This window comes from Podospora pseudopauciseta, chromosome 6 (assembly GCF_035222475.1).
Source record: "Podospora pseudopauciseta strain CBS 411.78 chromosome 6, whole genome shotgun sequence".
NCBI classification, from domain to species: domain Eukaryota; kingdom Fungi; phylum Ascomycota; class Sordariomycetes; order Sordariales; family Podosporaceae; genus Podospora; species Podospora pseudopauciseta.
This window is the reverse complement of record NC_085895.1, coordinates 1,623,757-1,651,068: the sequence shown is the minus strand read 5'-3', so window position 1 is coordinate 1,651,068 and position 27,312 is coordinate 1,623,757. Positions and strand designations below refer to the sequence as shown.

Genomic DNA, 27,312 nt, shown 5'->3' with positions numbered 1-27,312 from the left:
CCGAGATTCGTTGAAGCATCAAGCGACAGGGCGACTTATCGACAGAATTAGGATCAGCAACATCAAGTATCTCTCGGAAGCTCCATAAAACTCCCTTTCTCTATCATGACGGACAAGATGAATCCCCACCAAGAGGAACCAAAACCGCCGGAGGACAACCATCAACAACCCGAATCGATTGCCAACTCTTCCGAGAACGAGGCGGCTGTTCATGACACGAGAGATCCTGTCATGGTGGCCAGACTTCACAATCGCGAACACAGCCGACTACTCAAACTCCCCGAAGAGCTCATACTCGAAATTGTGAAAAGGGTCAACCTGGATCTTGCTGTCGACGTAGCGGCCGTTTTCTCCCTCGGTCGTGTCTCTCAAGTTCTACGACGTATCATAAAACACGATCTGGCGGGGCCACTCTGGCCCAGCTTAGCCATCCTCAGCTCCCGGTACGGTTTTGAGCCTCCGTCTAATTACATACGCACTCGCGGTGCCCAAGACGCCATCAGATATTGCCTTCGCAAAGACCTACTCTGCAAGACGTGCTTGCCACGGAACGATCTCCGAATGACGAGGAATGGTAGGGTTGTGCCACGTCACCCGTCTGGCAAGCGCCTCTGGGATCGTTGCAAGTTTGAAAGCCATCACGTCAAGGGGATTGGGCCACTGTATTGCTCAGGCTGCGATACTCTCCACCACCACCGAATGGTCTCGATTGCAGAGAGGGAGGTAAAAGGTAACCAACGGATTTGCATCATGAGGACGGGGGTGGTGAGGATATGCAAGCATCGGGTAGTCAGCTGGGCTGATATAGAGACCCATGAAATTGATCTTCTGACCGAAGAGCCCCAGATGGTCGGTTCTTGGTTTGAGGTGGATGTCTTCCGAGAGGCAAAGGCAGCCACTGTACAGCTTATCGCCTGCGAAGATCCCGAACATGAGAGAAGCTTGAAGTTTCAGCTAGAATTCGTCTCAGATAAACGGATCACTTTCTTGGGTGCAGTAATTTTTTCACATCACCGGCGGGGTATCACACCCGGCCTCTGGTCCGACCTAAGGGGCCTGACGGACCAAACAATGCAGGATCAGAGGGGTCAGTCAGTCAGGTATGGGCGTGACGGGGAAGCTTGATTCAATCCATCGCACTCATGGCTCCACGCAATGGACCCCGACTCGTACCATCTCGACGACGATATAAGCCGGTTTGGGAATATATGGCCTGTTTGCAAAGATTCGTCTTGTTTGAACCACCATAGTACAGTTCAGGCGGGTGTGAAAAGGCGCATTTGTACAAGAGCAACGTGCCATTGGACGTTCGATGCTTACCCCAACAATACACGTCCAAGAACGACTCGGGCGGAGGAGGTGATCTGAGCCAATCGTCATATAACATCCGCACGCATCAGCCGATAGCCTACCTTGCCCGCCGGGAAATCTAGGATTCTAGGTCAATCGGATGTCTCGTACCTACCTATGTTAGTTCAGCTGCCCTTGCAGGGCTCCTTAATGAAGCTATCGCCAAAACTGAAAAGGGAAGGAACGAAGGAATCGCTACACTGAGGGCCGAACCGAGGGCTGTCCTCATGAGAAATCACAAAGGGAATATGACCCAGGACACCAGCATCTGCGGACCTCATATTGCAAGGAATTTGCAAGTCAAGCCTTGCCTAGCACCAAGATCAACCACGCGCATATCTATCTACCTTTGACTCTACCTAGCAGTTATTTTACACTTCATCACTACCTCAACCATCTCACATTTTTCGCATGCCATAACGGACCACTATGCCATCCAGGATTGGTTTGGGGACCTTGGGGAGGAGAAAAATGAAACCTCGAGCCCCGAACAAAAAAGATGCCCGCCTAAAGGCAGTGTGCCAGCCGGACCCCAGAGATTACATTCAACTTACCATTTGCTCCTATAACTCTGTTAATTCCATGCCATCTGTCCAAGATCTGGGTGGTTGGAGATCGAGGTAGGTAGGGATAGAATTACGAACAGCGCGAGTTCTCATCAGCCCACGTTCCAAAAAGTCAAGGCCAACGGGCACGCCATTGAGATTTGAGTGGCAGGCGTTGGAGTAAAGAAGGGATACGCTGAACCGCTCGTACCTTCCTCCATCAGGTCTTGGTCTGTGAAAATGGAAGGTTGTGTACAACTTTAGGCAGCCGCAAGTAGCCCTCAGTTAATTTCACATGTTACCTACCTGATGGTCGTTGCTCGTGTACATGGTTGTGCACATACAAATGCCAGGCATGATCAAGAATAAATTGAAAAGCATCCCCGTATATTCTACCCATGTTCCCCAACAACCCCAACTTCAACATCCATTACCTAACACCTTTCAAAGACTCTGTACAGCCCCTTCAAATCCGCCACCTCCACCACACCCCCAGCCTCCATGATGCCTTTCGTCCCGACCAGCCTCGCCTTAAACGCCGGGAAAAGCACATGCTCCAACGCCCATTTCACATTTCTCCTCCTCGCATCAATCCTCTTTTCCTCTTCCCCTTTATTATCTTCTTCCCTCTCATCAGCACTGTCCAGCGTCCCATCATCCTCCTCTTTGGCTACCTTCTTCAGCGGCAACCTCTCTGGTACATAAAATCCAGCCAGCTCCTTCAGGAAGCTCTCAAAACAAGCCTTCTCCTCCGTCCAGTTGACACAAGGCCCTAACCTCACCAAGAACCCTGGCAACTTTGTCAAAGGTGGCTCATACCCGTTGACCAACAGCGGCACACTGCACAACTCTCCCGCGGGAGATACTTCCAAACTAAAGTACTCCAGCAACATTTCTCTTCTCTCAATCAACTTCTCCACCACAGCCTCGATGATCTCGGCCTTTTCTTCGGGGTCAATGTCCTCTTCCTCATCATCATCCTGCTCTTCTTCATATTCAGTGAGGAGATTTGGGGACGATGACAGTAGGTTGCGAATGTCAAGAGGAGGCTGAAACTGTACCACACCAAAATTACCAAAATCTGTTAGCCCCGACTGGTAAAAGTATTCGTAACACACCCGGCCGTAGTCAATCATGTAGAGCTTAACGCCAGCTTGTATAGCAGCCAGCCTGCGGCGCTCGTCAACAATTCCGACAAAAGTGTGGTTGGCAAAGATATCAGTGAGCTCGTTGTGCATCTCCTCGCGGACTTCTGCGCGGAGCTCTTTGATGCTGTGCAAATGACAAGATGTGGGCTGACGAGGCTCGGGTGCCGTGTCAAATTCCATGGGCTCTGGGCCTGGGCGGGATGGCGTGCTGCCGCCTGGTCTGGCAGGGGGGAGCATGCTCGTGATTTTCCGAAGGTTTGTGTCTGTCCTGACGAGGCTGGTGTCGCTTCTAGGAGGGGCTCTTCGACTGGAAGCCGGGATCGCCATAGAGGGTGCAGAGGGGGCTGGTGGCAGTTGAGCGGAGGAGGCAGCCCGGCTGCTTGCTGGGAGGAGGGTCTGGGTGAGGAAGGTCCTGCTGGCATCTACCTCGGCTAGTTTGGAGCGCAAGTGTTCGCATACTGCTTGAATGGTTTCGTCTTCGTTCAAGAAGTTGACTTCTTGTTTGGTTGGGTGGACGTTGACGTCGACCCGGCGTGGGTCTATCTCAAGGCTGAGGTATACAAACGGATGACCGTTTTTGGGGAGGAATGACGCATAGGTCTGCTCGAGTGCCTTGCGGATGTTGGTCGACTCAACACATCTGTTATTAATGAACAACAGCAAGGTAGTTTTTTTGGTTCTGTAATTGGCGTTGGTGGCAAGTCCCTTTGCCTTGAACCCCCATTGATCATCTTTCGTCTCGAATTCGGTGAGCTCGTTGGCAACGCTTGCGCCGTAGATTTGTCTGATTCTGTCCAGACATGGCGCTGTTGGAGATACGGAGATGCCTTTGGATGATTCGCCATGTTTCTTGCATGTGAACCCCACACCGGTACAATGGATAGCATATCTCCCAACCATGTCCAGTATTTTGTTGTACTCGTTGGCTGGTGATCGAAACGCACGCCGTCTTGTAGGAACGTTGAAGAACAAATCTTCAACGGTAATCTGGGTGCCTTGTCGGCCAGATACGGGCTTTGGGTCAGGAGACTGGCCAGGTTTGGCTGGGACTAACACTCCGCTGCCATAGTGACCCCTCCAGGCACACTCTGAGTCCCGTGTTTTCGTGGTCACGGTAAGATGGGCAATGTGGCTGATGCTGGCCAAGGCCTCGCCTCTGAAACCATAGGTAGCGATGGTCTGGAGGTCTTCAAACTTTTGGAGCTTGGACGTCGTGAAACGTTGACACAATATTGGCAGATCTTCTTTCTGTTTCTTTGATGAGTAACCACTCGGAACAAGGGGGATGAAGGGGGCGGCGAGGAAGCGAGCGGGTGATAGCGGACGCTAACAGGGGGGATCTAACCTCGATGCCAGAGCCATTATCAGTGATCTGTAGTAACTTCAAGCCTCCCTCTTTCACCGAAACATCTACGGTGGTTGATCCCGCGTCGACAGAGTTCTCCATCAACTCCTTCAAGGCGTTCACGGGAGCCACGATGATTTCCCCGGCAGCAATTTTGTTGATGACATCTTCGTCCAGGGGCTATGAGCATGCTGTTAGTGCAGCTCGTCTCAAAAAAAGATGGTGTCGGGAGCTGTACCTTGATTCGACGTTGGGGGGTGTTGTCGTCAAGAGCATCAGCCTTCCTCTTGGCACCGCGAGGCCCATCCACCTCGGAATCCACCTCCATTGCATCACTCATAGTGGCGCCGTTGAATGCTCGACGCGGAAGAAAAGCGCGATGCGGAGAAAGAGCAGGAGGATTTCGTCAAAGTCTTATCCAGGCATCCAGATTTCACCCTTACCTTAACATTTCAGCTGGACAGGGAGAAGAGGAAAGAACAGCCGATGAAAGGCTCACACCGAGTTCTGCTAGGCATTCACCGTGGAACCTTCTTCCTGCCGGGGTTGGGTGGACCGTGCTTGCCCCGGATTGTTCGTGCACCGTCCGGCCCGCTCGGTTCAGGGGCCTGTCACCCCACTCTAGGACTAATATCTTGGCGTGCTGATAATGGAAATGCTTGGCGTGGAGGGAACCCGACCTCGACTGACCAGTCCCGAACTGTCCAAGAACCAACAAAACACCACAGCCACAGCCGACGTTCTCTTTTGTGTTTTTCTCCCACCAGGCTCTTCAGATACAGCAGTCCGAACTTGATTATCATATTTGGAGCATAACAGACCAACAATTCCGCCTTTACCCCATTTGTCATAATTCAAGGCCATAATCGCGGCCCCAACCTCTACTTGAGCCGCTTAAGCCACTGCAATTGGAGATCAATCGGTTCTAGGAGAGGGCGTAGAAAAGTCAGCTCGATGCTTAGCCACGGTTCCTTTGCCCTCGCGGAAACAAAACGACCTCCCGGCCTAATTCGGAGGGCTCGAATTCAACCTTCAAATCGTTTGAGGTCTCCAAGATTTCCAGGCTTCCATTTAATCCCATCTCGCCCATGGCCCGAAACTGAATGATGGAGAAGATCAAGACCGACCTCGCCTTTAGGTGAAGACCGCTGGAGTGCTGCGCCAGTGCAAAGCATGTCTCCTACCCGGCTTTTCTGATGTGTCGAAACCCATCTTTGTAATGTGCCATCGGGCCATGGGCATGTGGTAGCACTGGGTGGATGGGCAACAGGGGGGCCCAGTGGCCGGCGGGCCATTCTTGATGGCCGTTGAAGAGGCGGGTGTGACTGTGTGATGGCTTCTGCATTCACCCAACTAGGCGGCGCGCCGCTCCCGCTCTTGCGTGCATCACACACCCGCTGCACGATGCCCTACCGTGCCAACTAGGTGCATGCCAAATGCTTTCCACCTAGGAGGGAAAATGGATGCAGCCCTGTGATTTCCAGGCTTCCTGGAGGGCTCACAAGCTGGGCGGGCCTTGCAGTCTCTCGGGCAACGTTCGGTTTCCCTCCGTTTCGTTTCTTTGCTATGCATTGCATGTCTTTTTCTTTTTTTTTTGTTTCTACCTACATTTTCTCCCATCTCTCTTGTCCTCATAAATATGCAGAGCCTCCCCGCTCGGCAATCGATTCCCTTCAGATCTGCATTTAGTGTGCAGCTTCCCCCACACCTCCACTCTTGACTATATCCATCACATCTCACAAACTCGCCTCAAGTCACAATGTCAAACGACTCACGACTACCATTTCCCCGACTTTCGAGTCCGGACCCCAATGGAAGTGACGCCAACTCGTCAGTCCAAGTTCAGCTTGATGCTCTCAGCAACAGGTAAGACTTTAACCCGGCAAAATCTCGCTTTCCATGGTGCTCATCCTCACCTATCACAGGGGGAGAAGCGCAACCGGCCCCTCACAAACACCATCAAGACTACCTTCACCATCACAGCCCGAACCGGCTTTTGAACAACATCCAAGCCGGTCGAATTCGCAATCCTCCCAACTGTCGATCGACTTCTTGCTTCGACAATCCGGAGAGGACCCATTACTTCCTAGCGAGGATGTCTTGCTGGGTTTGACCTCTGGCGGCGTCCACTCGGGCCAGAAACGACCATATGACAGTGAGACTATCGATGAAGATGAAGAACGCTATGCAAAAAGGGATAGAATGACGGAGGAACTCGAGCTCATGTCTCCATCTACGGAAGCACCAACGACATCTTTCCCATTTTCGTCTGCCCCCACGGAGGTTCCATCGATATCCGTAGCAGACTTTGATGACATCGATCGAATTTTGTCTCCGGAAAGACAACAAGATCCGATATTCCAGTCGGATCCTCAGACGGTGGTGATTGGGAATAGGAGAACATTGCCTATTCGGTCCGTGTCGAGGAGGTTACCGCCACAGCAGTCAACGAATGTGCCTGGCACAAGTGGGAGACCAATCGAAGGGCAGTTGGGAGAGGGTGATGCAGAGGAGGATCGGAGGAGGTGACATTTCTGACTGGGGTGTGTTTTTGAGAAGGGTTTGTTGGGCAAGTGAAATGGTTTTCTTATAATATAAGGTTGCAGAGTTGTTTGATAATTCCAGTACGTACTCAGATAGAGCGGTGCACTTATATCAGGCGGCTCATAGTTTATAGGTAGCGAACACGAAGCATGTTTTATCAGGATAATGTGAACTTGTGTCTCACCATCCTATTATTCTCCTCCGTGTTTTACCTCTGCATCTCAAAGTGAACAAAAGCCTGCAGACCAATCGTGTCAATCCTTGGTTGGCCCCTTTTTTTCTTCAACTGCCTGCCCTATCCGTTTTCCACAGCGTCATTGGATCAGCACCACCTCTCTGCTGCACCTCCAGGTTTGGTTTGATATGAACGGGTGGACGACCAAGCAAGTTGGGCCCTGCCAACCCTGTCCACTGTTGCATTTTCCGCTGTTGACCCTCTTCTTGTCGCGCCCACAAAAAAAGCAATTGAACCAAAAAATCTCCGAATGGCTCATGCGCCTCCAAAATCTCAACAGTGGGTAGCGTAAACGGCCCTGCTGCCGCCGCGACCGATCGAGCGCTGCGTCGGGGCATTTTCTATTGGGAATAAAAAATCTCCGATGCAACTTCCACGATCACGATGATATTTTATATAGTGTAAGTTGAAGGGGTTTCCCTTTTTTTTCACATGCGCACCAATCCCCTGCACTCCATTCTTCTTTTCACCGGTTTGAACCAGCAGGCCAAAAAGACAAGATCCAAGCCAAAAGAAGCAACCTTCCAAGCGGTCCGTTGCAACGTTTCTTTCCTTTTGGGAATTGTCGTTTCATTGGGGTGGCCGGATCGGGGATGGGCTGGTGGGATCGTGCGGTTTGGCGGGCATGCTTTATTCATGCTGCTTGGATGTTGTGTTATTATAACATGTCCGGATGGTTGAAAGTCTGATATACATGCCTTGGACAGAGAGCAAAAAAAAAAAAACCTATTTTTGGGTGCTACTTGAAAATGTTCATTATTTGTTCATGCCTTCCTCCTCCTCCCTTTCTCTGCTTCGCTTTTTTGTTTCTTCCCGTTTCGTTTCTTGTTTGCGAAAAGGGTCTCACAAACACCCCAGGCCTTCAACACGGGTGATGAGGAAAAGAAAAGAAAAGTGATTCACATTACACCGATCGACCGACACACACCGACCGACCGAGCGCCAGCCAGCCAGCCGGCCGTCTCCTTCAACCCGACCCGAGCGAGACCACAACATGATTCACCCAGCCCGATCTCCTATTTGGAATTTCTGACGCTATCGATATTAATACCTGATCCGTCCCCATAGAATCCACCCGGCAGCGGTCCAATTCTCGACTCTTTCGACGTCACCAAAAAACCAACTGCCTAGGTCAACGATGTGTTGGGGGAAAGGAAAAGGATGGATGGATGGATGGATGGAAGCAAGTGCCGACAACCGACATTCAGGATTCATTCATGTCAGCAAGCAGCCAGCAGCAAGGCACCGCAATCTATTTCCACCCGCGTATTTCGGGTACGACCTAAAAGGGCCCTTTGGTTGCAAAACCTCGAAAAAAAAAGGACCTTCCCTCCTCGGCCAAGCGAAGAGACATGTGGCGTTTCCCTTTTCATCCGACACACACACACACCTACCCGCCGCCATGGTCGTCTGATCCCCCCCGGGCACTTCTTCCTATTCCTTCTCGTCATCACCGGGTGTGCGATCTTCAATAACGACCCAGATCAGTACCCACAACCGGCACGTTCCGTCGGCACACCATTCCCTCCTCCCCCTGAGCAACGGCCCGGCACGGAGAGGTGGCATGTGCGGAACGGGTGGAGGAGGTCCGCCAAACTTTCCAACGGTCAAGTAAAAACCAACCTTAAATCAACGCCCCCCCATCTCAACAACGGTTGCCTCACACAACCATCAGATCACCACCCACACATTCGAGCCATGTTACCGAAACTCCGAGTCAACATCTATTGATTAGCAACCGCACCACCTATTTCATTTCCCAAAAAAAGATGCCATGTTGGGCCTGGACCGTCCGGATCTGCAAAGGAATGAGTGATGGTGGGCCGGCCTACCAGACGGGCCGCATATCAGCATACATACGAGAGGGGAAAGGAAGGTACCCCAGGATGATCATGTCGACCCGACATAGGCGAATCTCCCATGCCATCTCATTCGTTTTCTTCCCCCCCCCTCTTCACTTCTCACAACAACCCAAACGACAGCAGCCATATACACACAACACACAACAAACATCATCGACAAACAGTTCCCAATCACACAGCCAACAAGACATTGACAGTTAATTCCCAGTATATCCTTTCCTACTCCCGGTTTTTCCGACTCACACGTACCAATCGCTATGTCCGCATTTATCCACCACGCTATAGTTCATACAAGAAAAGTCCACCAAAGATAATCCTCCCCCAAAAAAGCGCGGCATCCCTTCCACCTGCGTAAAAAGGGATAACAATCCCATACAAGAAGAAAAAAAGCCCGGTGCCGCCTAGCCAACAACCAAGCCCGCCGCGGCGGTGCTCAAAGAAGAGAAGTCAAAAGATGTCGAAGAAATGAAAAGAAGCGAAAAAGGAGTCTGAAGAAGAACACAGAAGAGAAACAGAAAGTCACAAAAAAGAAGAGAGAAAAGTGCCACACAATGGCATATGCCCCAAACATCCTCCACAAAGACATTCCAACGCCCAAAAATGCACCGCGGCCCACAACTTCTGCCAATTGTACAGTGGTATCATCTATGCAAAGCCACTCGAAAGCGCGATCAACTTCACGAAAATTCCTGCCCAGCGAAACCTGCATCCAAACCTGCGGAGCTAACCAAAAAATGATCAACAACATGCTTTTGACATCCCACGGCAAATCGCACCGCCGCTCCCATATCCTGGTCTTTGAATTGCCCATCTCATCATGAGTATCATTGTTGTGGTGGTGGTGGATCCCTGGGGTGACCCGGGTGATCAAGGAGACCGCCAATATCAACTCGTGGTCGATCTCCTCGAGGCTGCCTCTCTTGTGGCTGCGGTTGGGAAGGACCCGTGGAAGGCCCAAGGTTCAACGGTGGAAGCTGGTACCCTTGCATCTGAGGCGGCCGACTTGATGGAGGATGAATCTCGCTTCTGGGTACCTGGTAGGAGGATGACGTTTCTGGGTAGCTCGGCCTGTTTGGAGATGGGACGTAACCTGAGGGAAGGCCAGGGCTCCTTCCCGTCATTATCGATGGTGGCGGGGCTCCAATGGCCATCGACTGCCTCGCTCCGTAGGGCGAAGGCTCTCCAAGCCTTGATTGCCTCGGATCGAACGTCGCTGACATGGGCGTGGGCTGGGAAAACGACAGGGGCGTGGGCTGATAAGGATATGTGTTGTCTCTTGGGTTCGGCGAGGGCGTCGGGTACTGATATGGTCTAGGTGGCTGGATCTGGAGGATTAGTACGACAAACCAAACCGAATCTTCCTTCACCAGCCCAAATCGAGTTGGAAATTGTCGATGCTGACCATCTTCTCCCTCAAAGGTAAGATGCTCCACCCTCCAGTCTGTCTGGTATCTTGCAATGTCATCTGCGCCGAACCCGAGTCTTTGAGCAAAGTGGGCTTGCTCATCGACGGTCGTCATGGCCGGCAGTCCCATCTCTCTGTTCCGTTGCTCCTCCTTTGTCTGTCGGTCAATTCTCTCGGCCTTGCCGCGATCACCGGGTGCAAGTACATCCTCCAGCAGTTTGAAACCCGTTCTCGACGGCCGTCCTATGGCGCTGTAGAAGGTTGCCGATGCCTTCAAAAACTCCAGGCCAACAACCCTCAAGTATGCCACTGGTTCTTCGGGAACCCTCGTTGTCGATATCGATAGGGGAGCTGGAAAAACGTTTGCATCAGCTGCCAAACCTCGTTCGAGGAATCTCGGTGCGATTGATTCGGCTGGCTGAGATTTCAGCACGCGATACGACTGAGTGCGTCGGAGACTGTCACTTTGAACCATACCCATCGTGGAACCCGAACCATACACGGATGTCAAGGGCCTTCTCATGACCTCTGCTGCACTTCCCATCCTCCCCCCGCTTTCATATCTCGTCTGGTTGTCGTCTCGAAGCCGGGGTCGCCCACGCTTCTTGTGCTGGACGTCGACGCATTGATCGGCTTTGTTTTGAGAGACACATCGGCTACAAGGTCGCTCCGCTGTGAAAACAGTCAGCAGATTCTCTAATCGCAACTTCAAAGTACTTGGTGAACAGAAAGGACAAGCAGTTGGGATTCCTCATCGACAAAGCCCATTCCCATCTCGGCGCCACCATGGCTAAAACGATGGTGGAAACAGAGGCGTCCGGGCCGTGTATTTGCGGGAATCCCACCACACCTCGAGGGCAGCGGCCCGGTTTTGCCGCAGGACCAAGCATCCGCGCTGCAGTAGCGAGCCAACTGTCGGCGAGCTCATCCACGCATAAGCATGCTGGATTATCTGCATTCTCCTACCCGGGCCCGGAACATCATGGAACCCGCTTGAGAACCACCTCCACCCGTTCCTGCAGTCGGGCGGCCCAAGAGTTCCCAACCCATTCGTCACTGGCCTAGTGGGTCGTCTCATCTTGAGTATGCCGTGCCAAAAACAGAAATTGCTCATGGGGGTATACCGCGTCACACTGGTGCTAGGCGCTAGTCGATGCCGCGCCTAAAACAATCCCGGAATTGTTGACAATATCATGTCAATCAAAACCAGGGATCGCATTTGCGGTGCCGCAGAGTTGGCGATGCCTGCTCACACTCTGCGTCCAATTTCTGTCCTGCTTCTTGTGATCAATCGGGGCGAAAGGGCTCTGGGTACCTACGGTCACATCTGCAAGCTGTCAGTCTCGTGTCTTTAGGCAATGCCAACAGGTTTTGACAGGGCAACCAACCGAAGGTGGGCTTTCTTGCACGGCACACATGCGGATGCCACATGCCCCTTGGTCTTCCTCGCCTTTGCAGAGCTATGTTGAAGAGGATCTTGCAGCTGTGAGTGAAGTGCTGAAGGATAGGTTTGGGAAGCTGCCAGCTGTCCCGATGGCCCAACTGCACTGCCTGTGCCTGGGATTGGGAGATATGCCGGCCCTGGTTGTCCACCGATCTGGCTGGACAAATGGGAGTAAGTAAGAGGCTGAGGTGCCGGTCTCTCAGATTGCTGTGGAGGGAAAGAATATGCGGTTCGTTCTGGTGGATCGGTGAGGAACTGCCGAGAAGGTCCTGCTATGTTGCTCGCCTGCGCCCTTTCGTGACCTTGTGATGTTGGGATTCCACGGTAAACATCCTGCGTGATGGGCTGATAGCCTCCCTGCGCCCGTTCGGCTGCCTCCTGGCTGAGTTTAGGGGGGATCGATGGAGATCCTGACATGGGGGGAGAGGGATAGCTCCTCTGACGAGCAGCACTTTCAGTGTCTGCCCTGACCCAGTGCAAGTCGAGACTCAAGGCGGATCGCGCCAGGTCTGATATCCCTCGGCGTTGGCCGAGAGGTGTCCAGGAGTCGTCACCTGGATGGCTGCGCTGCATGGAGGAGGCGGCTTTGGCGTAGCCAAGAGCCCGGAAGGTGACCGTCTAACTCGGCTCGAGGGCTTCGATGAGGACGGCGTCGGTGTAAGCTCAGTTAACACGATGGTCTCACGGAAGTCTCCGCCTGGGGAGACAAACTTCCAGACCGTACCCCAGATCCAGAGACGCTGATCGACATTACCCGATGCAGCCAAGTTCAAGAGTGTCACTGCCCGGTGTCCTCGAGGGCCAGAATATTTGGCGGGTCTCCTGAAAGAGGTTTTATGATGTTTTCGAAAAGATGCAAAAGTCTGACGTGGGGTGAGATGGCAAGTGCTTCGGAGGCGGGCCTTTGGCGCCTCTTCTTTGGTCCAAGACAGCGGTCCCCTTTTGAGGATGGACGACAGCAGGATCCGGCCGAACTGAACCGGCCGCTTGTTTACTGGAGAAGGAGTCGGCTGCAGACGCACGAGAAAGGAGGCCTGGTTGTCAGACAAGCGATGACGCAGAGGGTGATTCCCGGTATGGGGAGTCCTGGTGAATCGAGTATCACAGCACAGCGCGCACAACCGTGTTAGTGCTCTGCGCCAGATGACCGAAGATTGGAGGAAGACTATCGGAGAGCTGCAGAAGAAGTGTATCGTCACCCTGTTGGTCGTCTGGGGAGCTGGAGGCGTGAAAAGGCGCGCGTACGGATTGGTGCCCAAGGTGCTGGAGAGGTGCCAGGTGCCGGGTGGTCGTCGTGCCGTATATATCGATGCTCGGTGATACTGCTCTCAGGCTGGGCGGCTAGTGAGAGTCGGTCGGTTGAAGGAGAGATTTGGAGCCAGTGGAAGCCGGTGGTTTTTGTGCGACTTAAAGAAGAGCAACGGCGCATTTGAGATGGGGCCAGACGGAGCAGGGATAGTCGTAGGCAGGTCACCCTGGTAGGTGGATGGCCATGGATGGCTGCAAATCGAAGGGTAAACCACAATGCCAGCAACCCCCCCGGTCATCTCAGGGCTGTTACAGGGCACAGACAGTGGAGGGGGGAAGGGGAGGGTTCAAAATCGAGAACGAGCCCAGTCGCTGCGATGGGAGGGAATGGGTAAGTACTTTTTGGGCGTCTGGGTGCCTCCCTGCTACTTCTGCTACGGTTAATATGACCGACAGCTAGACTGGGTAGCAGTGCACCAGTGCCGTTGCAGACAGTTGGAACCGAACGCTGGGCAACGCACCCAGTAACGCACCATGCAGACGGGTCGCCGATGGGAGACGTCGATTGGCCCAGGGCCGCTCCGCTGTATCGTCTCTTTTAGTGACAGCGCTGAGATTTGAGAGAGAGAGGGAGCTTCGCACGTTCATCAACGCGTCCGTGTCCCGTATCAAGACTCCCGTCTGGAGCTGACCTGCCCCGGAAATCCAGAACGGATGCGCAACAGGGGCCCACAAGAGCTATCTTCCGAGTGCCGCCGAGATGACGGGGGCGGGGCCGGATGTCGATGATCTTGATCCGCTGGCGCGAGATGAGGAGGGACCCAGACGTGAGTAAAGCTATTCCTGTCTCGCTGGGAGCCGATCCGGGGAAGAGTAGTGTATGTAGATACGGAGTAATCTGGGGTGACAGCTCAGATGATGGATTGCTCCTTCCAGTATTACGGGTAGGACGGTCGTTCTTGCCCCGGTTATCGACAGCTGGGTCACAGTTGCCGTTAGAATTTGACATTTCGGTCCCAGGACGGAAGGAACCACCAACATGAGGTCTTGGAGGGGTATGCCGGCAAGCACGAGCTCCCCTGACAAGGACCCGGGCACCAGAGCATGGGGGGGGGACAACCTAGGTGCCGCTACCAAAAAAACCGTACAGCAGTGCACTGGGAGACTGGTAAAGGCACCGTGGTGGCATGCTCTTGTGGTAATAATATCAATGTAATTAAGAGTTACCTCAACTTCCTCATCTTGGCGCGCAGCTTTTGACAGGAATTACCCCAGATGTGGCACGTTGTGAGGTATTTTATCAAGCAGGGCCAATTTCGAGGGTGATATGTGCAAGGCTGACCTCCAGTACATGCACCCTTCTGAAACCTTACATGGCCGTGCCTCGAATGTGTCAGCGCCACGGACACATCAAAAGTTCTTTTCTTCAGCTTTGGAAGAAATGGGGTGTGCGGATATGCACCTGCAGCAGCCCGCTGTGACGACATCTCGCTCAGGTCCACGGCGAGGTGGTGTACCCATCGTGTACAGTCTGATCTAATCTCCTTCGTCAACAGCATCACCCAGGATCTCCCGAGTTCATGCTGTGTCAAGTTTGGAGGGGGTCTTGTCTTGGGTTGACGGTGATCATGGGCGTTATCGACGATGCTATAGGTACGCTTATCTCCGCTTTGCTCTTCGTCTCCCTCAAAGAAAAGTCTTTACACCTCTTTGCATCTTTTCATCATCTGCTACATTAGTGACCGTTTGCGTTGCAGTGCTAGGCGGTTACACCTTTTTTGCTGTACCCACCTCGCCCCCATCCTGGCAGCGAGGCCGCTATCGTACGGATCCCGATTCCCGACGGCGTGGGCGGGGGTTCCTCGAAGATTTACCAGTGCACCTCTGTCTCCTCTCTGCCAACCTCGCCCTAACCGAGTCGTCTGATCTTTCCAATGTCCCGGTGTCCATCACATTTCATCCGGTCTTTGAGTTACACATCATACCCCTCCCAATTCGGCCAGGCAATGCGTTGCCCGCAGTACGCTCGACTCGGGAAGCGAGCCGTTTGGGCGGGTGGATTTCTAAATGAGAAGCAGCTCCCACCCACAATCAAGAGAAGGCCCATCCCGTGGCCACAGTCTTCCGTTTTGGAGCCGCCGTGAGCGTGCCGAGCAGCTGTCCCGTACATGCGCTAACATTAGCCTTACCGCTTTTATCTGATCTCCCCGCCATCACAAAATTTCCGAAGCACGGCGACGGTGGACGGCCGGGCCCTCTCCGGGGAGTCAGATCTCAATGTCGGCGGCCGTCTCAGGATGAGAGGGTATTCCGGGTTGCTGAGGAGGGAACCTAGAAGCATCCGACCACCTACACCAACCTTGGAAGCTCGGAACAAAAATCAGGTCGGGTTGCTGAGGGTGGTTGAACCACCCCACCACTCCCAGTATGGCACTTCACCAGAGCTCCGGAGCACGCAGGAGCGAATCACAAAAATCGACCAATGAAAGCTGCAGACGGTGTCTCAGTCGATTGGAAGCTGGTTACACAGCACGAACATCTTCCATCAGTTTGAGCACACAAATCTCCTCATCCCAATTCACGCGCATATGTGCGGCAGGAGTTCGCCCAACAATCTGATTGCTTTGCCCCAATAGAGCAGGTACAGGTCGGTAAACCGTGTGCTGCGAACTCTCATTTGGACGGCAGATCGCCCCTCCACAGCGCGCACAAATTGCGGGCGTGGCATGCGGTTCCGTCATGATGGGGTGCTCCCCCTGGCACCCCAGTGGCTCCTTAGAATTTTCCACGCCGGTGCTGTTCTTTACAGGATGTCCTGGTAGAGAAAAAGGCACAGACCTCGAGATGAAAGCACGCACAACGGTGCGCGTCCGGCGCAATGAACACCTATGGAAGCATCATGTGGAAGGGGAGGCATTATCCTCTACAGTATGGATTTCTAGCGCGGATATCTGGGGGTGGTGGGCGCGAAGTCAAGATAAAGTACGTGTAAGTCATCAACCCCTAAACTTTAATTGATTTCCTTGTTGGGTCTGGTGCGACATGCCCGTGGGCCAGCCAAAAAGGGTAACATCGTGCAGGACGTCGATCCCCAAGACGCAAGCTGGGGCCACCCGAGCATCAACAAGATTTGATCAGATCCCATGTCACATCCTGGGGCCGGGGCCCAGACGACAACACCCGACGGACGACGGCAAGATCACCCACTGCTGCCTTTAATTGGGCTAATATAAGTCAGGGGTTACAGGGAGCATCGTGTGGCCCTTCGTGGGTGCGTGTCTTGAAGCAGCAGATGCCACTCTCATCACTGTCCGTTGACAACAACACGCCGGAGAAGCTCTCTGCCGAGGATCATGCTGTCACCTCCATGAGCTTCACGTCGCATTCTTCAAGGATTCAAGGTCGAGATGCCTCGGTTACCTGCCTTGGTCGTGACAGGTCATGGCTACGGACGGAGGACGTCTGGAAGTCTCGGAGATATACGAACTGGGGATGTGCCGAGTCGGGCCCGTCCTGAAGCTCCGGTAGTGCTCTGTACGCTACGAAGAAAGACGCGAACACGCAAATAACGGCCGAACAGGCGTCGGTAGCACCAAGCGCCCGTTTGTAGTTAGTGATGTGGGGGAACCACGGCGCTTTGGCCATGGAAGATCGCTTCCATGATTCTCAGTGTCTGGAAGCTTGGCGCCTGTCGTTGATCAAACTTGACTTTTGTATCAACAGCAAGCATGACGAACCTGGGCAAAGGCACTACTATTTGCCCAGCTCGGCACTTGGGAAAAAGAATCAACACCAACACCCGGATCTCAGTTACTGGCCATGTCTATCGGTGCTCATGCGGACGCCTAGGGGAAAACTGGTCCGCCCCATCACCAGTTATCAGCATCTTTCTCAGTCTGCATACACTACTATAGCTGGTCCCCCGCCGACTTGACACCCCGCCAATCATCACACTTTCCGTTCTCCGATGTAATCCAGACTTGCGTCGAGAGGTTACCTTCGGGGAATGCAGGGGCCATTTTAGGACCAAGTTGGGCTGGGCAAGTCGCCGAAAGAATTGGAACTTGAGAAAAGCGTCCGAACGACACTGCTCGTTGGAAAATACATCTCGCCAGAAGCGATGAAATGGATGCCTCTTTGGTTCTACGGGTCCATCTGCAATCTTGCATTTCCCCATCGAAGCGCTGTGCACCCCACAGACGGTTGCACTCGTCTCGTATCGTCTTGTCTCGCGTAGCCTCGGTTGGGCTCGTCCGGTCTTGTCTCTTATCGACGTCAACAGGGCAGAGACAGAGAATGGAACATTTCTTTGATCGATGGGAGATCAACATGATCCTTCCCCAAATTGCATGCTGGGTAGCCAGTGGCAGCATGTAGGGTAGCTTCGACTTCTTTGTCTTTGCTGTCATGACGGATGTCCACAAACGGTCCCTCTATCACTGCTATCACGGTGCATCGTCCCGTCTGTGACTGCTGTACCTGCCGCAGGAAGAAATTACAATGGTGTGTTGACTCCAGAAAGACCTCTTGTAGGACACTGGTATCAGTCAGGGTCATCTTTCAGCTCGTCCAGGGCTATGTGCCCCTCGACACGGAACCACTGTCTTCCGTCAGCACTCTATACCTCTTTGCCAGAGCCGTCGACCATCATTTGCGAGCAAAAAGAGTTGACGATAGGACTTTTGGACCCATTGGTTCTATCTTCACTTCTCTCATCCTTGCTCCAAAAGCCCATGTAGTGTGGGGAACCATGAGCTTTCCCGTCGGCCACTGGGCACCGCCGTCAAATCTTCTTTTCTCTTTCCTTGTCTCCTCGTGGCCGGGAAATTTACCCATCACCACGGGGCTCATTCCGAGTCTGGATACCCTCCCAGTTTGCTTGCTATGTCACTGAGTCCGGAGTGCGCCAACTAATCTGATAACTGATCACATGTCAAGACCACACGTTGTCTGATGGATCTAGATACTCTTTGACTTTTCATCTGATACTCCAAAGCTCTAGACCCCAGGGCTATTATACCACCCCCGTCATTGCCCCTCCTATTTCCAGCATTTTCCAGTCCCCCACTCGCTTCTGCATTGCTTGCAGCTTGCTTTTCGGCGCCACCAGGTCGCTGCAGATCATGCTCCTTCTTCCAGGAATTTGAACGTCAACTGGACCGGCGTTTCAAGAAATCTCAGCACATATCATCATCAGGCCTCCTCGAGAGAGGGTGTGTGTAGTGGAAAACCTGCCGAAACCATCACGTCAACATCGGACGAAAGGGTGTTCCGCGGCAGGATCCATCGCCGAGCGCTTGGGGTGCTTGGGGTGCTTGGGGCGAGCAACCCACAGACAAATTCCTGCTTGCTCCTGCGAAACGGGACGGAAGAAAAGATGGGATGAAAAAGTAACCATCCACGGATGCTGGTTGAGGGCCAGCTCCGTAGGGTTGCAACCTTTGGTAGCGACTGCGAACGGCTTTGGTCTTGTCCCAGATTCTGCTCTAACAGACGGAAGACCCGCTCGCGATGCAACGGCGCTTTGTGCTTACCACTCCACCACGCAACAGCCCAGAATGACACGGCAGCATCCTGGAACTTCTATGTACACACTGACGGGTTTGCTTTCTTCTACTACTACTCAAACCCTGGGTTTTTTCTTGGGGGCTGCCCCCCCTGTCAAAATGCTGGCCCCCCTTTTTATGACTTGACTTTTGGCTAGGCGTCAACATATCCCGCAAATGTGTCCCGTCATCCATCTAGAAGCTCTTGGGCTGCGTCAGATGTGATGGGGGGATGGGGGAGGGAGGATCCGCTCGTTGACCCTGAGGTGACGATAAGTTATTTATCTTTTCTTGCTCAACCCCGGATATAAAAAGGGGATAATAGGTGGTAAAGACCGCACGGCCCAAGGGGTAAAAACAAGGGCCTAAATGCTCAGATCTGACAAGAGATTTCCCCGCCTAAGAGGTCGATCTTACCTGGCACTTGGTCAACTTTTGGGATTGAGGGATAACACACACACACACAAATGACACAGCGAAAAGGCTTCGAGAGCCGCCCAGTGATTTTTGTTGGAGTCTCGCTCATCCAATAGCTGCAGTCTTAAGTGTATGAGGCCTTATATGATCGCCCTGACCTATGCATGCGGTTCGCAGATCTACGCCGTTGTGTCCTTTAATCTCGGCTGCATTGGTCCTGAGGCGGGAGAGGGTAGCATTCTTGCGTTACAAGGTATTTACCAGAATGGGGTGCCACGCATGCTCCATGAGGAGGAGGGAGAGCTTGACTTGGCCAAAGTAGGAAAGTCGGAGGGTGTTGTAAGGCTGGTCTGGCCCTGAGCTTGCAGTTTGTCCGGTGGATATGACTGACTGGCTACCTCACTGTGATGATGACTGGTGGATCTCTACCTGCTGTTGAGACAATTATAGGCAGAAGAAGGGGTATTCAAAAACGCAGGCCAAGGCTTTTTTCTTTTTTTCTCACGGCTCGGGTGCTTATTCCGACGGAGAATATTCTCCTTGGAAAATTTCCCTAAATTTGGGCAGAATGTTGGGAAGATGCAGCTCTTTCCTGCAACTGCTTGCTTGGTGCATGATGGGTGAGGATGACATGAGGATTATGATTTTCATGGGTAAAGGACTCTGGGATACAGGATCATGCCATCATATCATGGAGCTGATCAACGGGAGATTGGAGTATCAGCAAACAGCTACTGACTACCACCTCATACTCCCAGCTGCCTTCCAGGTTGACAACAAGCATTCCTCATCCCGTTGAACCACCATGGCTTTCCAATTTCTTCCCGCTTCGATCCACGGATCAGTTGCCATTCATTCGTCCGTCTCGATCGGTTGACATGGCCTTCATCGGTGAGACGCTATATTCAACCCGAGAGGCCCACGCAGAAGCGAGGGGAATGTGTTCTGGAAATAGTACACGATGATTTCGCGGTACTTTAGCCCGCGACCTCCGCCAGATGCGCGGGATATTCTTGCTTGACCACCACGGCGAGATTAACTCCTTGCTTCCGTTTCCTTTCTTGCAGGACATGTCTTTCCCTGTTTACAGCCGGGATTGGGTACCTTTCATGACTCCATCACGAAACAAGGTCAGATAACTTGCTCAAGACAAAAAAGACAGGGAACCCTGAGCAGGAAGCAATTTTCTCTCCGGCTACAGTTGCCGCAGGTAGACAGTAAGAATGATGCCCAAGTTTGATCAGTTACATCATCAATCAGGAGCAGCAGCAAAGACCGGGCTGACTAAGATAAAGCAACACCAGATGAGTGTAACATTACTTCCCTCATTGCAACGCCCACCATACACACATATGAAGCAAGCAAAGCCCAGTACATATTCCCAAAGGGCCGCGAATCGTACCCCAAGAATATCATTCCAGTGATATGACAATGTAACTTTTATCTTTTGTCCCAGTCAAAAAAAGAAGATTCCGTACAATCCCGGCAACTTGGTTCTATATCCGCTTCGTGGAAAGGTTCCAGTCCGCCGTTGTTGGTAACACCCGTACCCGTCGTTCAACTTACCCGCATCCGGACCCGGAAACAAAGAGTGTTTGATGGAGAGCCTATCGTTGGGTGCCATGAACCTGACGGTCGGGACGGGATTGGGTTGGTTGGAGCTGGAGATTTGGACGGGTGTGGGTTGGTGGTAATCGGTGCCGAGGGTTGAGCGGCGGGTGACTACACGACTTGGGTGTGTTCGGAGGCGGGTTGGAGGGTGAGAGGTCCGATAAAAGACAGGGGGGAATGTGATATTTCTAGGAGTATTGAAGGAAGAGATGAATTCATGTGTAATTGATGTCATGTAACTCGAATAGACTTGATATACAGCAGACTTCCATCCAAGGGCCCTCAAGAGGCAGTACAATGCATGCAGAGATACAATCCCCTTTCCAACCTCCAGTCCCCAGTCCCACCTGTATGACAAGTCCACACTACTACCCAGCTTTCTATGCCAACCGGGAATTTTGTCTCGCTCAGCCGGAGATCCAGTCATCGATGTAGGTAACGATAGTAATGTCAAAAAGACAACGAAGCCACAACCCAATGATACCAGCCAACTACCAACCACTTCGTATCACCTAACCTAGTTGGAAACAGTGTTCCACAATTCCGCCAGCAGCAAAGTCCCTCTCCCTCAATCGAAGCAGTAAGAGAAGGAAAAGGCTTCGGCAGATCGCAGAAGAAGGAGATAAATACCCCTCTCGATTTCTTGTACCACCCTTCCACATAGATTCACTTTTCTTTTCTGCAGTACCCTTCCGAAGATGTCTTGCTCTCCCAGGGTTATCGACGGCGGCTTGCTGCGCAGATCAGATGGGAGATGTGGTTCAATGATGGCACGCCATGAGCTTGCAGAAAGAACGTGTATACAACGCTGAAATTGACATGTAGCCCCCATACTGGTGTCCATGAGTTACAGAGCCAACGGCCGTGATCACCGCATGATAAGAAAGATCGTGCCATGTAGGCACCTGTAAGAGCCCTACCTGACATCCCCGAGCGATCTACTTCTTTTGTCTATTCCCAGGTCTCAAATAAAGTGGCCTGGAGATCTCATGGGTTAATTCAAGGGTAATAAGGGAGTTGCTCAAGCACCAACATTTCAGTGTTAGTTGTGTTAGTCGCCAGGGCAACAAGCTTTACTTGTAAGCGTTATAGGTACCAAAGCACCAGATAATACAACATGTCAACAGACAAAATAGACACATGAAGATGATGCATTGTCAACGTGGAACTCTGAAACACTTCCTTGTGTAGGCAAACAAGTAGTTCGAAAACACTCATTGCACTATACAAAACCGATCCCCATACGCCCCTATCCAAATCAATCTTTACCATCTAAGCAGCACTATCAAACCCATCAAAAGATAAGGAAACTTGCCTCACAACCCTCAACCATACACAGATACTCACTCTTTCCAAAACCCCAACAATCCCCAAAACTGACATATTGACAATCAGCTACCTAACTACAATACACCGCCTCGCCACAGCATGACCTCGTCATCACACCACATCACCCCAACCACCCCTAAATCCCTCCCCCTTCATTGGCACCAACAACTGAGACATTTTCCCGGTAACCGTAACCCTTTGCAACCTTGGGTAAGCAAGTAACAAAAACAACATGCACACACACACATACACAAAAAAAAAGAATTTAATATATCGTACACAGACCATCCGCGTGTTTCCGTGCTCCCTTCGTTTTATGACTTTGTATTGCACCGACTGAATCTCACATCAACAGAGCTATTAAAATACCAATCTTAACCATCAAACCTTGAAACCAAAACCCACGCTACTACAACCATCAGTGAGTGCCCCAAATAGGTATTATAATTATACATCACCACACAGCCCAGCAGGATGCCAAAAGTCCAGAGAGAAAAAGACAAGGGTACCTCCCAAGCAGTGTAACAAAATCCCATCCATGCAAAAAATGCAGTACCACCCTTCCTCTTAACCTTCCCCCTAGCAAGTTCAGCTTGCTTCTTCTTCCGCCGCTTCCTCCGTGTAGGTGTGTGTGTGTGTATGTGTGTGTGTGTGTGTGTGTGTGTGTGTGTGTGTGTGTGTGTGTGTGTGTGTGTGTGTGTGTGTGTGTGTGTGTGTGTGTGTGTGTCGTGTCAGTCTGCACTACATAATACCGCAGCAAAAAAGTTAAGTAACTAGTAACCTAGTACCATACATCCACATTACATTACATTGCATTGCATGCGACGCCGCCACAGGATGCGTAATGCATATGTAGGTCAAGGTAGGTAGGTACGTACAGACATGTCTTCTACAGCAGTTCCATGTCACGTTGGAAAGTGGAGGGAGGGAGAGGTTCGAGAAACCAACTGTTTGTTGTTGTTTTAGTCTAAATCAACCCTTCCCCTGAATCTCGGCCCCTGATCGTAGGCCATACATAACCCGGAATTTTACGACCCCTGGTTGGTGATGAGAACATTTAACCCTGATATCAAAAGTGGACAATAATCAATGAACCTCACAACCTATGATCATAATCTCCACTCATTGACGCCCTCGAAACTCCTCGTGATAAAAACCATGAAAATATCTCAATTACAATACCAATACACGCTATCTTACTCTTCCCCCTTTCCCCTCAAAAGCAAAACAAAAACAAACTCCGCTCACATATATACCCATAATAGCCATGCCTCATCATCCATCATCATGACCACCCCTTTCTTACAACCGACTCTGAACAGCAACACCCTTCCTATCCACCGGCCACTCCGCATCAGGCCAGACAAACCGTATCGCCTCCCAGATATGCTCCACATGCAAAATCTCCAACCCATCCTTCACCTCCTGCGGCAAGTCCTTCACATCCTTCCTGTTCTGCGCAGGTAGCAACACAGTCTTGACTCCCGCCCTCAACGCACCAATAAGTTTCTCCTTGATGCCACCGACGGCAGTGACGCGGCCACGGAGGGAGATCTCGCCCTTGACAGAGAAAGTTAGCATCTTGCGTAGAGTAGATGAGAGAAGAAAAGACATACCGTCATGGCCATAGTAGGCGGCACCGCCCTCCCACTAAACAAACTAACCATTGCCACCGCCTGCGCAATCCCACTGCTCGGCCCATCCTTGGGAATACTTCCACTAGGACAATGCACATGAATGCTCCTCCCCTTCATGATATCCTCCCCCGGGTTCTGCGTCAGGCCAAGCTCGTACGCATTCGCCTTCACCCACGTAAGCGCCACCTCCACACTCTCCTTCAGCACATCCCCCAGTTTACCCGTGAGCTGCAACCTTCCACTGCCCGGCATGTCCGCCACCTCGATAAACAGGATGCTCCCATTTCCTCCCGAGCTATACGCCACTAAGCCCGTGACAATCCCCGGCCTGCTCGTCTTCTCCGCAATCTCCTCCTCAAACTTCTCAATGCCGAGGAATCGCTCAAGATCATCCACCGTCAGCACAGGATTGTACTTCTCCGGGTGTCCCGCATCCTTCGCATCCGCGTACTCAACCGCCTTCCCCCTCAACACCGACCCAATCTCCCTTTCCAGATTTCTGACCCCCGCCTCCCGTGTATAACTCTCAATGATCCTCCCCACCACCTCCTCCGTAAAAACAACCTGCTCCTCCCTCAGCCCGTTGACCCTAATCTGCTTCGGTACCAAATGCTGCATGGCAATATGCCTCTTCTCCAACGTGGTGTACCCCGGAATGTAAATCGTCTCCATCCTGTCCAGCAGCGGTGCCGGGATGGTATCCAGGCTGTTGGCTGTGGCAATGAACATGACCTTGCTCAAGTCAATAGGGATGTTGATGTAGTGATCGACAAAGTTGTGGTTCTGCTCCGGGTCGAGAACTTCCAGCATGGCAGCAGAGGGGTCGCCGTGGTGGTTGGAGCCGCCAATCTTGTCGATTTCGTCGAGCAGGACGACTGGGTTCGCCACGCCGACTTTCTTGAGGCCCTGTACTATAAGACCTGGCATGGCTGCGACGTAGGTTCTTCTGTGGCCGCGGATTTCCGCCTCATCGCGAACACCGCCGAGGGAGATGCGGTGGAACTTGCGGCCAAGGGCTGTAGCGACGGAGCGGGCAAGGGAGGTCTTGCCTACACCTGGGGGGCCGACAAGCAAAAGAATGGGAGACTTATCAACCATTCTCTTGCTGCGAAGAATCTCAACCTTCGCACTATTAGCCTTGATCTTCTCCTCCAGGGCAGTAGTTGCATCAGCAGCCTTCTCGGCCGCTTCCTCCGCCTCCTTGGTGTCACGGTGGGCACTAGCGGCCCCAAGCTCCTCCTCCACCTTCTTGATTTCCTTGTCAACCTCCTCATTCACACTCTGCTTCAACCTCAGCACCGCCAAGTACTCCAACAGCCTCTTCTTGACCTTCTCCAACCCATAATGATCCTCATCCAACTGCTTCCTCGCCCTCGGCAGCGTATGCGGTCCCAGCCGATCATCAGTCGTAACCGTCCACGGAATCTCCGCCAGCGTCTCCAGATATGTCCGCGTAACAGCGTACTCAGCCTGCGCGGGATGGATCTTTTTCAGCCTCTTCAATTCCCTCTCCGCCACCTTAGCCCCCTCAGGCGAAAGCTTCGCAGCCTCCAGCCTCTTGGCCAACTCCTCAATCTCATTCGGTTCCTGATCCTCCCCATCCTGCCCCCCTCCTCCAATCATCCCCTTTGGTTGCTGCCCCCCTGAAAACATTCCCGGCAACCCCCCCACCCCAGGCAACCCCCCCTTAACCGGCACAATCGTCCCCCCCCTCCTAAACCTCTCCCTCTCCTCCTCCTCCTTCCCCTTATCTAAAAACGGAAACATCCCACTCCCCGTCGTGCTAATAGCCGTAATTTTAATCCCCCTCTTCAACCCATTCACCTGCCTATCCAACAAATCAATCACCCTCTGCACCCTCACCTTCACCTCCACCGCCGCCAGCACCATCAACTTCTCCTCGTAACTAGCCTCCACAATGTTCGCCATAAAGTCCGCCAACGCCCCCGGCTGCTTCTGCCGTGTAATAAAGAGATCCAGTCTCCTAGCCAACAAAGGCGACAAACCCTGCTGACCAGATCTCGGCAACATGGCAGTCAACCTAAGAATCGCAACCAACTCCCGACTCAGCATTTTGAGGTGGTTAAACAATTCCTGGAGCACCACCCCGCCCTTTTCAAGCTCGGTTGCATCATCGACGAGGTCGATTACCCTGCCCTCGAGAAAGCCTCTTTCGGTGTTGGTCCAGGCTTTTTCTAGCTTTACGCGGCAGATGCCCTCGACTAGGAGGGTAAACTCCCCCGTTCCACGACCTTCGATACCCGTGATTTTGGCGTCGACGCCGTAGGGGAAGAGGTCGTTCTTGGTGGCTTTGGAGGGGTCGATTTTCGGGGGTGGTGTAGATGGAGAGTCTTCTTTCTGGAGGAGGAGCTGTTGACCCTTGTAGTTGATCAGGGGGGAGGACAGGGGGAGGCAGGCGATGGGGATGGTGTCTATTCTTCCGCTGGGGCCGGATTTGCTGGACGAGGTGGAGGCGGCCGCGGCGCGCGTGTAGACTGCTGCGAGGAGGGAGGCGACGTCGGGGCGGAGGGAGGAGACGGAGATTCGTTGGATTACTCCCGGGAGAAGAACCGCGCCTGGGGGGAGGGGGAGGATGGGAAGGGTTATGGTTTGGGTTGGGCGGGGCATGGTTTGTTGTTGATGGAGCCCGGTAAGGTTTTGTTGCTGTTTATCGGTAGAGAAGAGGTTGTTGGTTCGGAATCACGGCGTGCGAAAGGAGGTATTATACTGAATCGGGTCCGTTGGAAATAAACGTTTATTCAATGATGTCTTTGTCGTTTGGGTTGCTAGGTCAATGGATGTTATTTGTTTCTTCAGTGATGCGTTGAATCGACGATTGATGACGTTACTATCACCATCTGCCACTCAAAGCCCGAAAGTTAAACACTGCAGCGGAGAGGTTTGTTGAAAATATACCAGAAACGCGCCCTGGTTCTTTAATGTTGCAGTCGTAGAACCGCAGAGAAAGCAGAGGCGTTCGACAAGTAGATTGCGAGTGGTTGGTGTCGGCGAACCCAGCAAGCACATGCCGAGGCAACAGGCGCGATGTCGCCCAGGTGCGGGACCAGCTCACTGATTGGCGATTTCTTGGGCCGGGGGCCCAATTGCCGAGACTGGCTGGCCACTTACACGCCTTTCCGCCATCCCGAGCTGGGGATTCTGGGGATTTCTATTTCTTTGACTTGTTCAATTCTCCCATGGGCATGATGTTTATTGCAGTTGACTGCATCGTGATCACATTTGAGACGGCGTCTTGAGTGAAGTGCTCCATGGTGCCACAGGTCATTTGCCGCTTTGCCGCTTGCCTCATCAACGGCAAGACCTCAAGGTGCCCAATAGCCACCCAAAAGAGACCAGCACCTTCTCTCTGGACTTGAATCTTTCCAACAGCCCAAGGCTACCTCTTCAAACACCTTCCACGAACATCCCCGGATTTCTTTATCCATCGTCTCATCGCCTCCCACTTTTCTCCACCCATCACGCCCCCACCGCAAACTCTTCCACATGTACCAATCTTCCACCACTTATTTTTGACAACAACCAATGGTTTCGTGGTGTAGTTGGTTATCACGTCAGTCTAACACACTGAAGGTCTCCAGTTCGAGCCTGGACGAAATCAAAACCATATCTTTTTCCATGCTGCTGT

At 52.4% G+C, this 27,312-nt stretch overlaps 10 protein-coding genes and 1 non-coding gene across 11 annotated transcripts; 4 read left to right on the top strand and 7 right to left on the bottom strand.

Annotated features, from left to right (window-relative positions):
• Window positions 1-117: 117 nt before the first annotated feature.
• On the top strand, window positions 118-1,125 carry QC763_602930 (uncharacterized protein; the record flags this gene model as incomplete). The annotated part of the gene is made up of 1 exon (XM_062914133.1): window positions 118-1,125. The coding sequence occupies one exon, from the start codon at window positions 118-120 to the stop codon at window positions 1,123-1,125; it is 1,008 nt and encodes a 335-aa protein (XP_062762789.1).
• A 1,110-nt stretch (window positions 1,126-2,235) lies between these two features.
• Window positions 2,236-5,127, bottom strand: mlh1 (DNA mismatch repair protein Mlh1). Its single transcript, XM_062914134.1, has 3 exons — window positions 4,627-5,127; window positions 4,389-4,568; window positions 2,236-4,291 (listed from the first exon to the last, which is right to left on the bottom strand). Exons 1-3 carry the CDS (start codon window positions 4,726-4,728, stop codon window positions 2,330-2,332), a joined length of 2,244 nt encoding a protein of 747 aa, XP_062762788.1. The 5' UTR covers window positions 4,729-5,127; the 3' UTR covers window positions 2,236-2,329.
• On the top strand, window positions 5,110-7,136 carry QC763_602945 (uncharacterized protein). The gene is made up of 2 exons (XM_062914135.1): window positions 5,110-6,254; window positions 6,314-7,136. The coding sequence occupies exons 1-2, from the start codon at window positions 6,148-6,150 to the stop codon at window positions 6,915-6,917; spliced, it is 711 nt and encodes a 236-aa protein (XP_062762787.1). The 5' UTR covers window positions 5,110-6,147; the 3' UTR covers window positions 6,918-7,136.
• Window positions 7,137-9,853: 2,717 nt separating this feature from the next.
• Window positions 9,854-10,915, bottom strand: QC763_0092250 (uncharacterized protein; the record flags this gene model as incomplete). Its single annotated transcript, XM_062906253.1, has 1 exon — window positions 9,854-10,915. One exon carries the CDS (start codon window positions 10,913-10,915, stop codon window positions 9,854-9,856), a length of 1,062 nt encoding a protein of 353 aa, XP_062762786.1.
• Window positions 10,916-10,953: 38 nt separating this feature from the next.
• Window positions 10,954-11,208, bottom strand: QC763_0092240 (uncharacterized protein; the record flags this gene model as incomplete). The annotated part of the gene is made up of 2 exons (XM_062906252.1): window positions 10,954-11,106; window positions 11,170-11,208. 2 exons carry the CDS (start codon window positions 11,206-11,208, stop codon window positions 10,954-10,956), a joined length of 192 nt encoding a protein of 63 aa, XP_062762785.1.
• A 513-nt stretch (window positions 11,209-11,721) lies between these two features.
• QC763_602960 (uncharacterized protein) lies at window positions 11,722-12,451 on the bottom strand (the record flags this gene model as incomplete). The annotated part of the gene is made up of 2 exons (XM_062914136.1): window positions 11,722-11,761; window positions 11,823-12,451. The coding sequence occupies 2 exons, from the start codon at window positions 12,449-12,451 to the stop codon at window positions 11,722-11,724; spliced, it is 669 nt and encodes a 222-aa protein (XP_062762784.1).
• A 305-nt stretch (window positions 12,452-12,756) lies between these two features.
• On the top strand, window positions 12,757-13,198 carry QC763_602965 (uncharacterized protein; the record flags this gene model as incomplete). Its single annotated transcript, XM_062914137.1, has 2 exons — window positions 12,757-12,942; window positions 12,986-13,198. 2 exons carry the CDS (start codon window positions 12,757-12,759, stop codon window positions 13,196-13,198), a joined length of 399 nt encoding a protein of 132 aa, XP_062762783.1.
• A 384-nt stretch (window positions 13,199-13,582) lies between these two features.
• Window positions 13,583-14,442, bottom strand: QC763_0092210 (uncharacterized protein; the record flags this gene model as incomplete). The annotated part of the gene is made up of 3 exons (XM_062906251.1): window positions 14,166-14,442; window positions 13,769-14,104; window positions 13,583-13,710 (listed from the first exon to the last, which is right to left on the bottom strand). The coding sequence occupies exons 1-3, from the start codon at window positions 14,230-14,232 to the stop codon at window positions 13,583-13,585; spliced, it is 531 nt and encodes a 176-aa protein (XP_062762782.1). The 5' UTR covers window positions 14,233-14,442.
• Window positions 14,443-14,706: 264 nt separating this feature from the next.
• QC763_0092200 (uncharacterized protein) lies at window positions 14,707-16,242 on the top strand (the record flags this gene model as incomplete). The annotated part of the gene is made up of 2 exons (XM_062906250.1): window positions 14,707-14,779; window positions 14,890-16,242. 2 exons carry the CDS (start codon window positions 14,707-14,709, stop codon window positions 15,195-15,197), a joined length of 381 nt encoding a protein of 126 aa, XP_062762781.1. The 3' UTR covers window positions 15,198-16,242.
• A 6,929-nt stretch (window positions 16,243-23,171) lies between these two features.
• On the bottom strand, window positions 23,172-26,741 carry QC763_602970 (uncharacterized protein). The gene is made up of 2 exons (XM_062914138.1): window positions 23,646-26,741; window positions 23,172-23,589 (listed from the first exon to the last, which is right to left on the bottom strand). Exons 1-2 carry the CDS (start codon window positions 26,292-26,294, stop codon window positions 23,332-23,334), a joined length of 2,907 nt encoding a protein of 968 aa, XP_062762780.1. The 5' UTR covers window positions 26,295-26,741; the 3' UTR covers window positions 23,172-23,331.
• A 470-nt stretch (window positions 26,742-27,211) lies between these two features.
• Window positions 27,212-27,285, bottom strand: QC763_0092180. Its single transcript has one exon. It is a non-coding gene; the product is annotated as a tRNA-Val (tRNA).
• Between the last annotated feature and the right edge of the window lie 27 nt (window positions 27,286-27,312).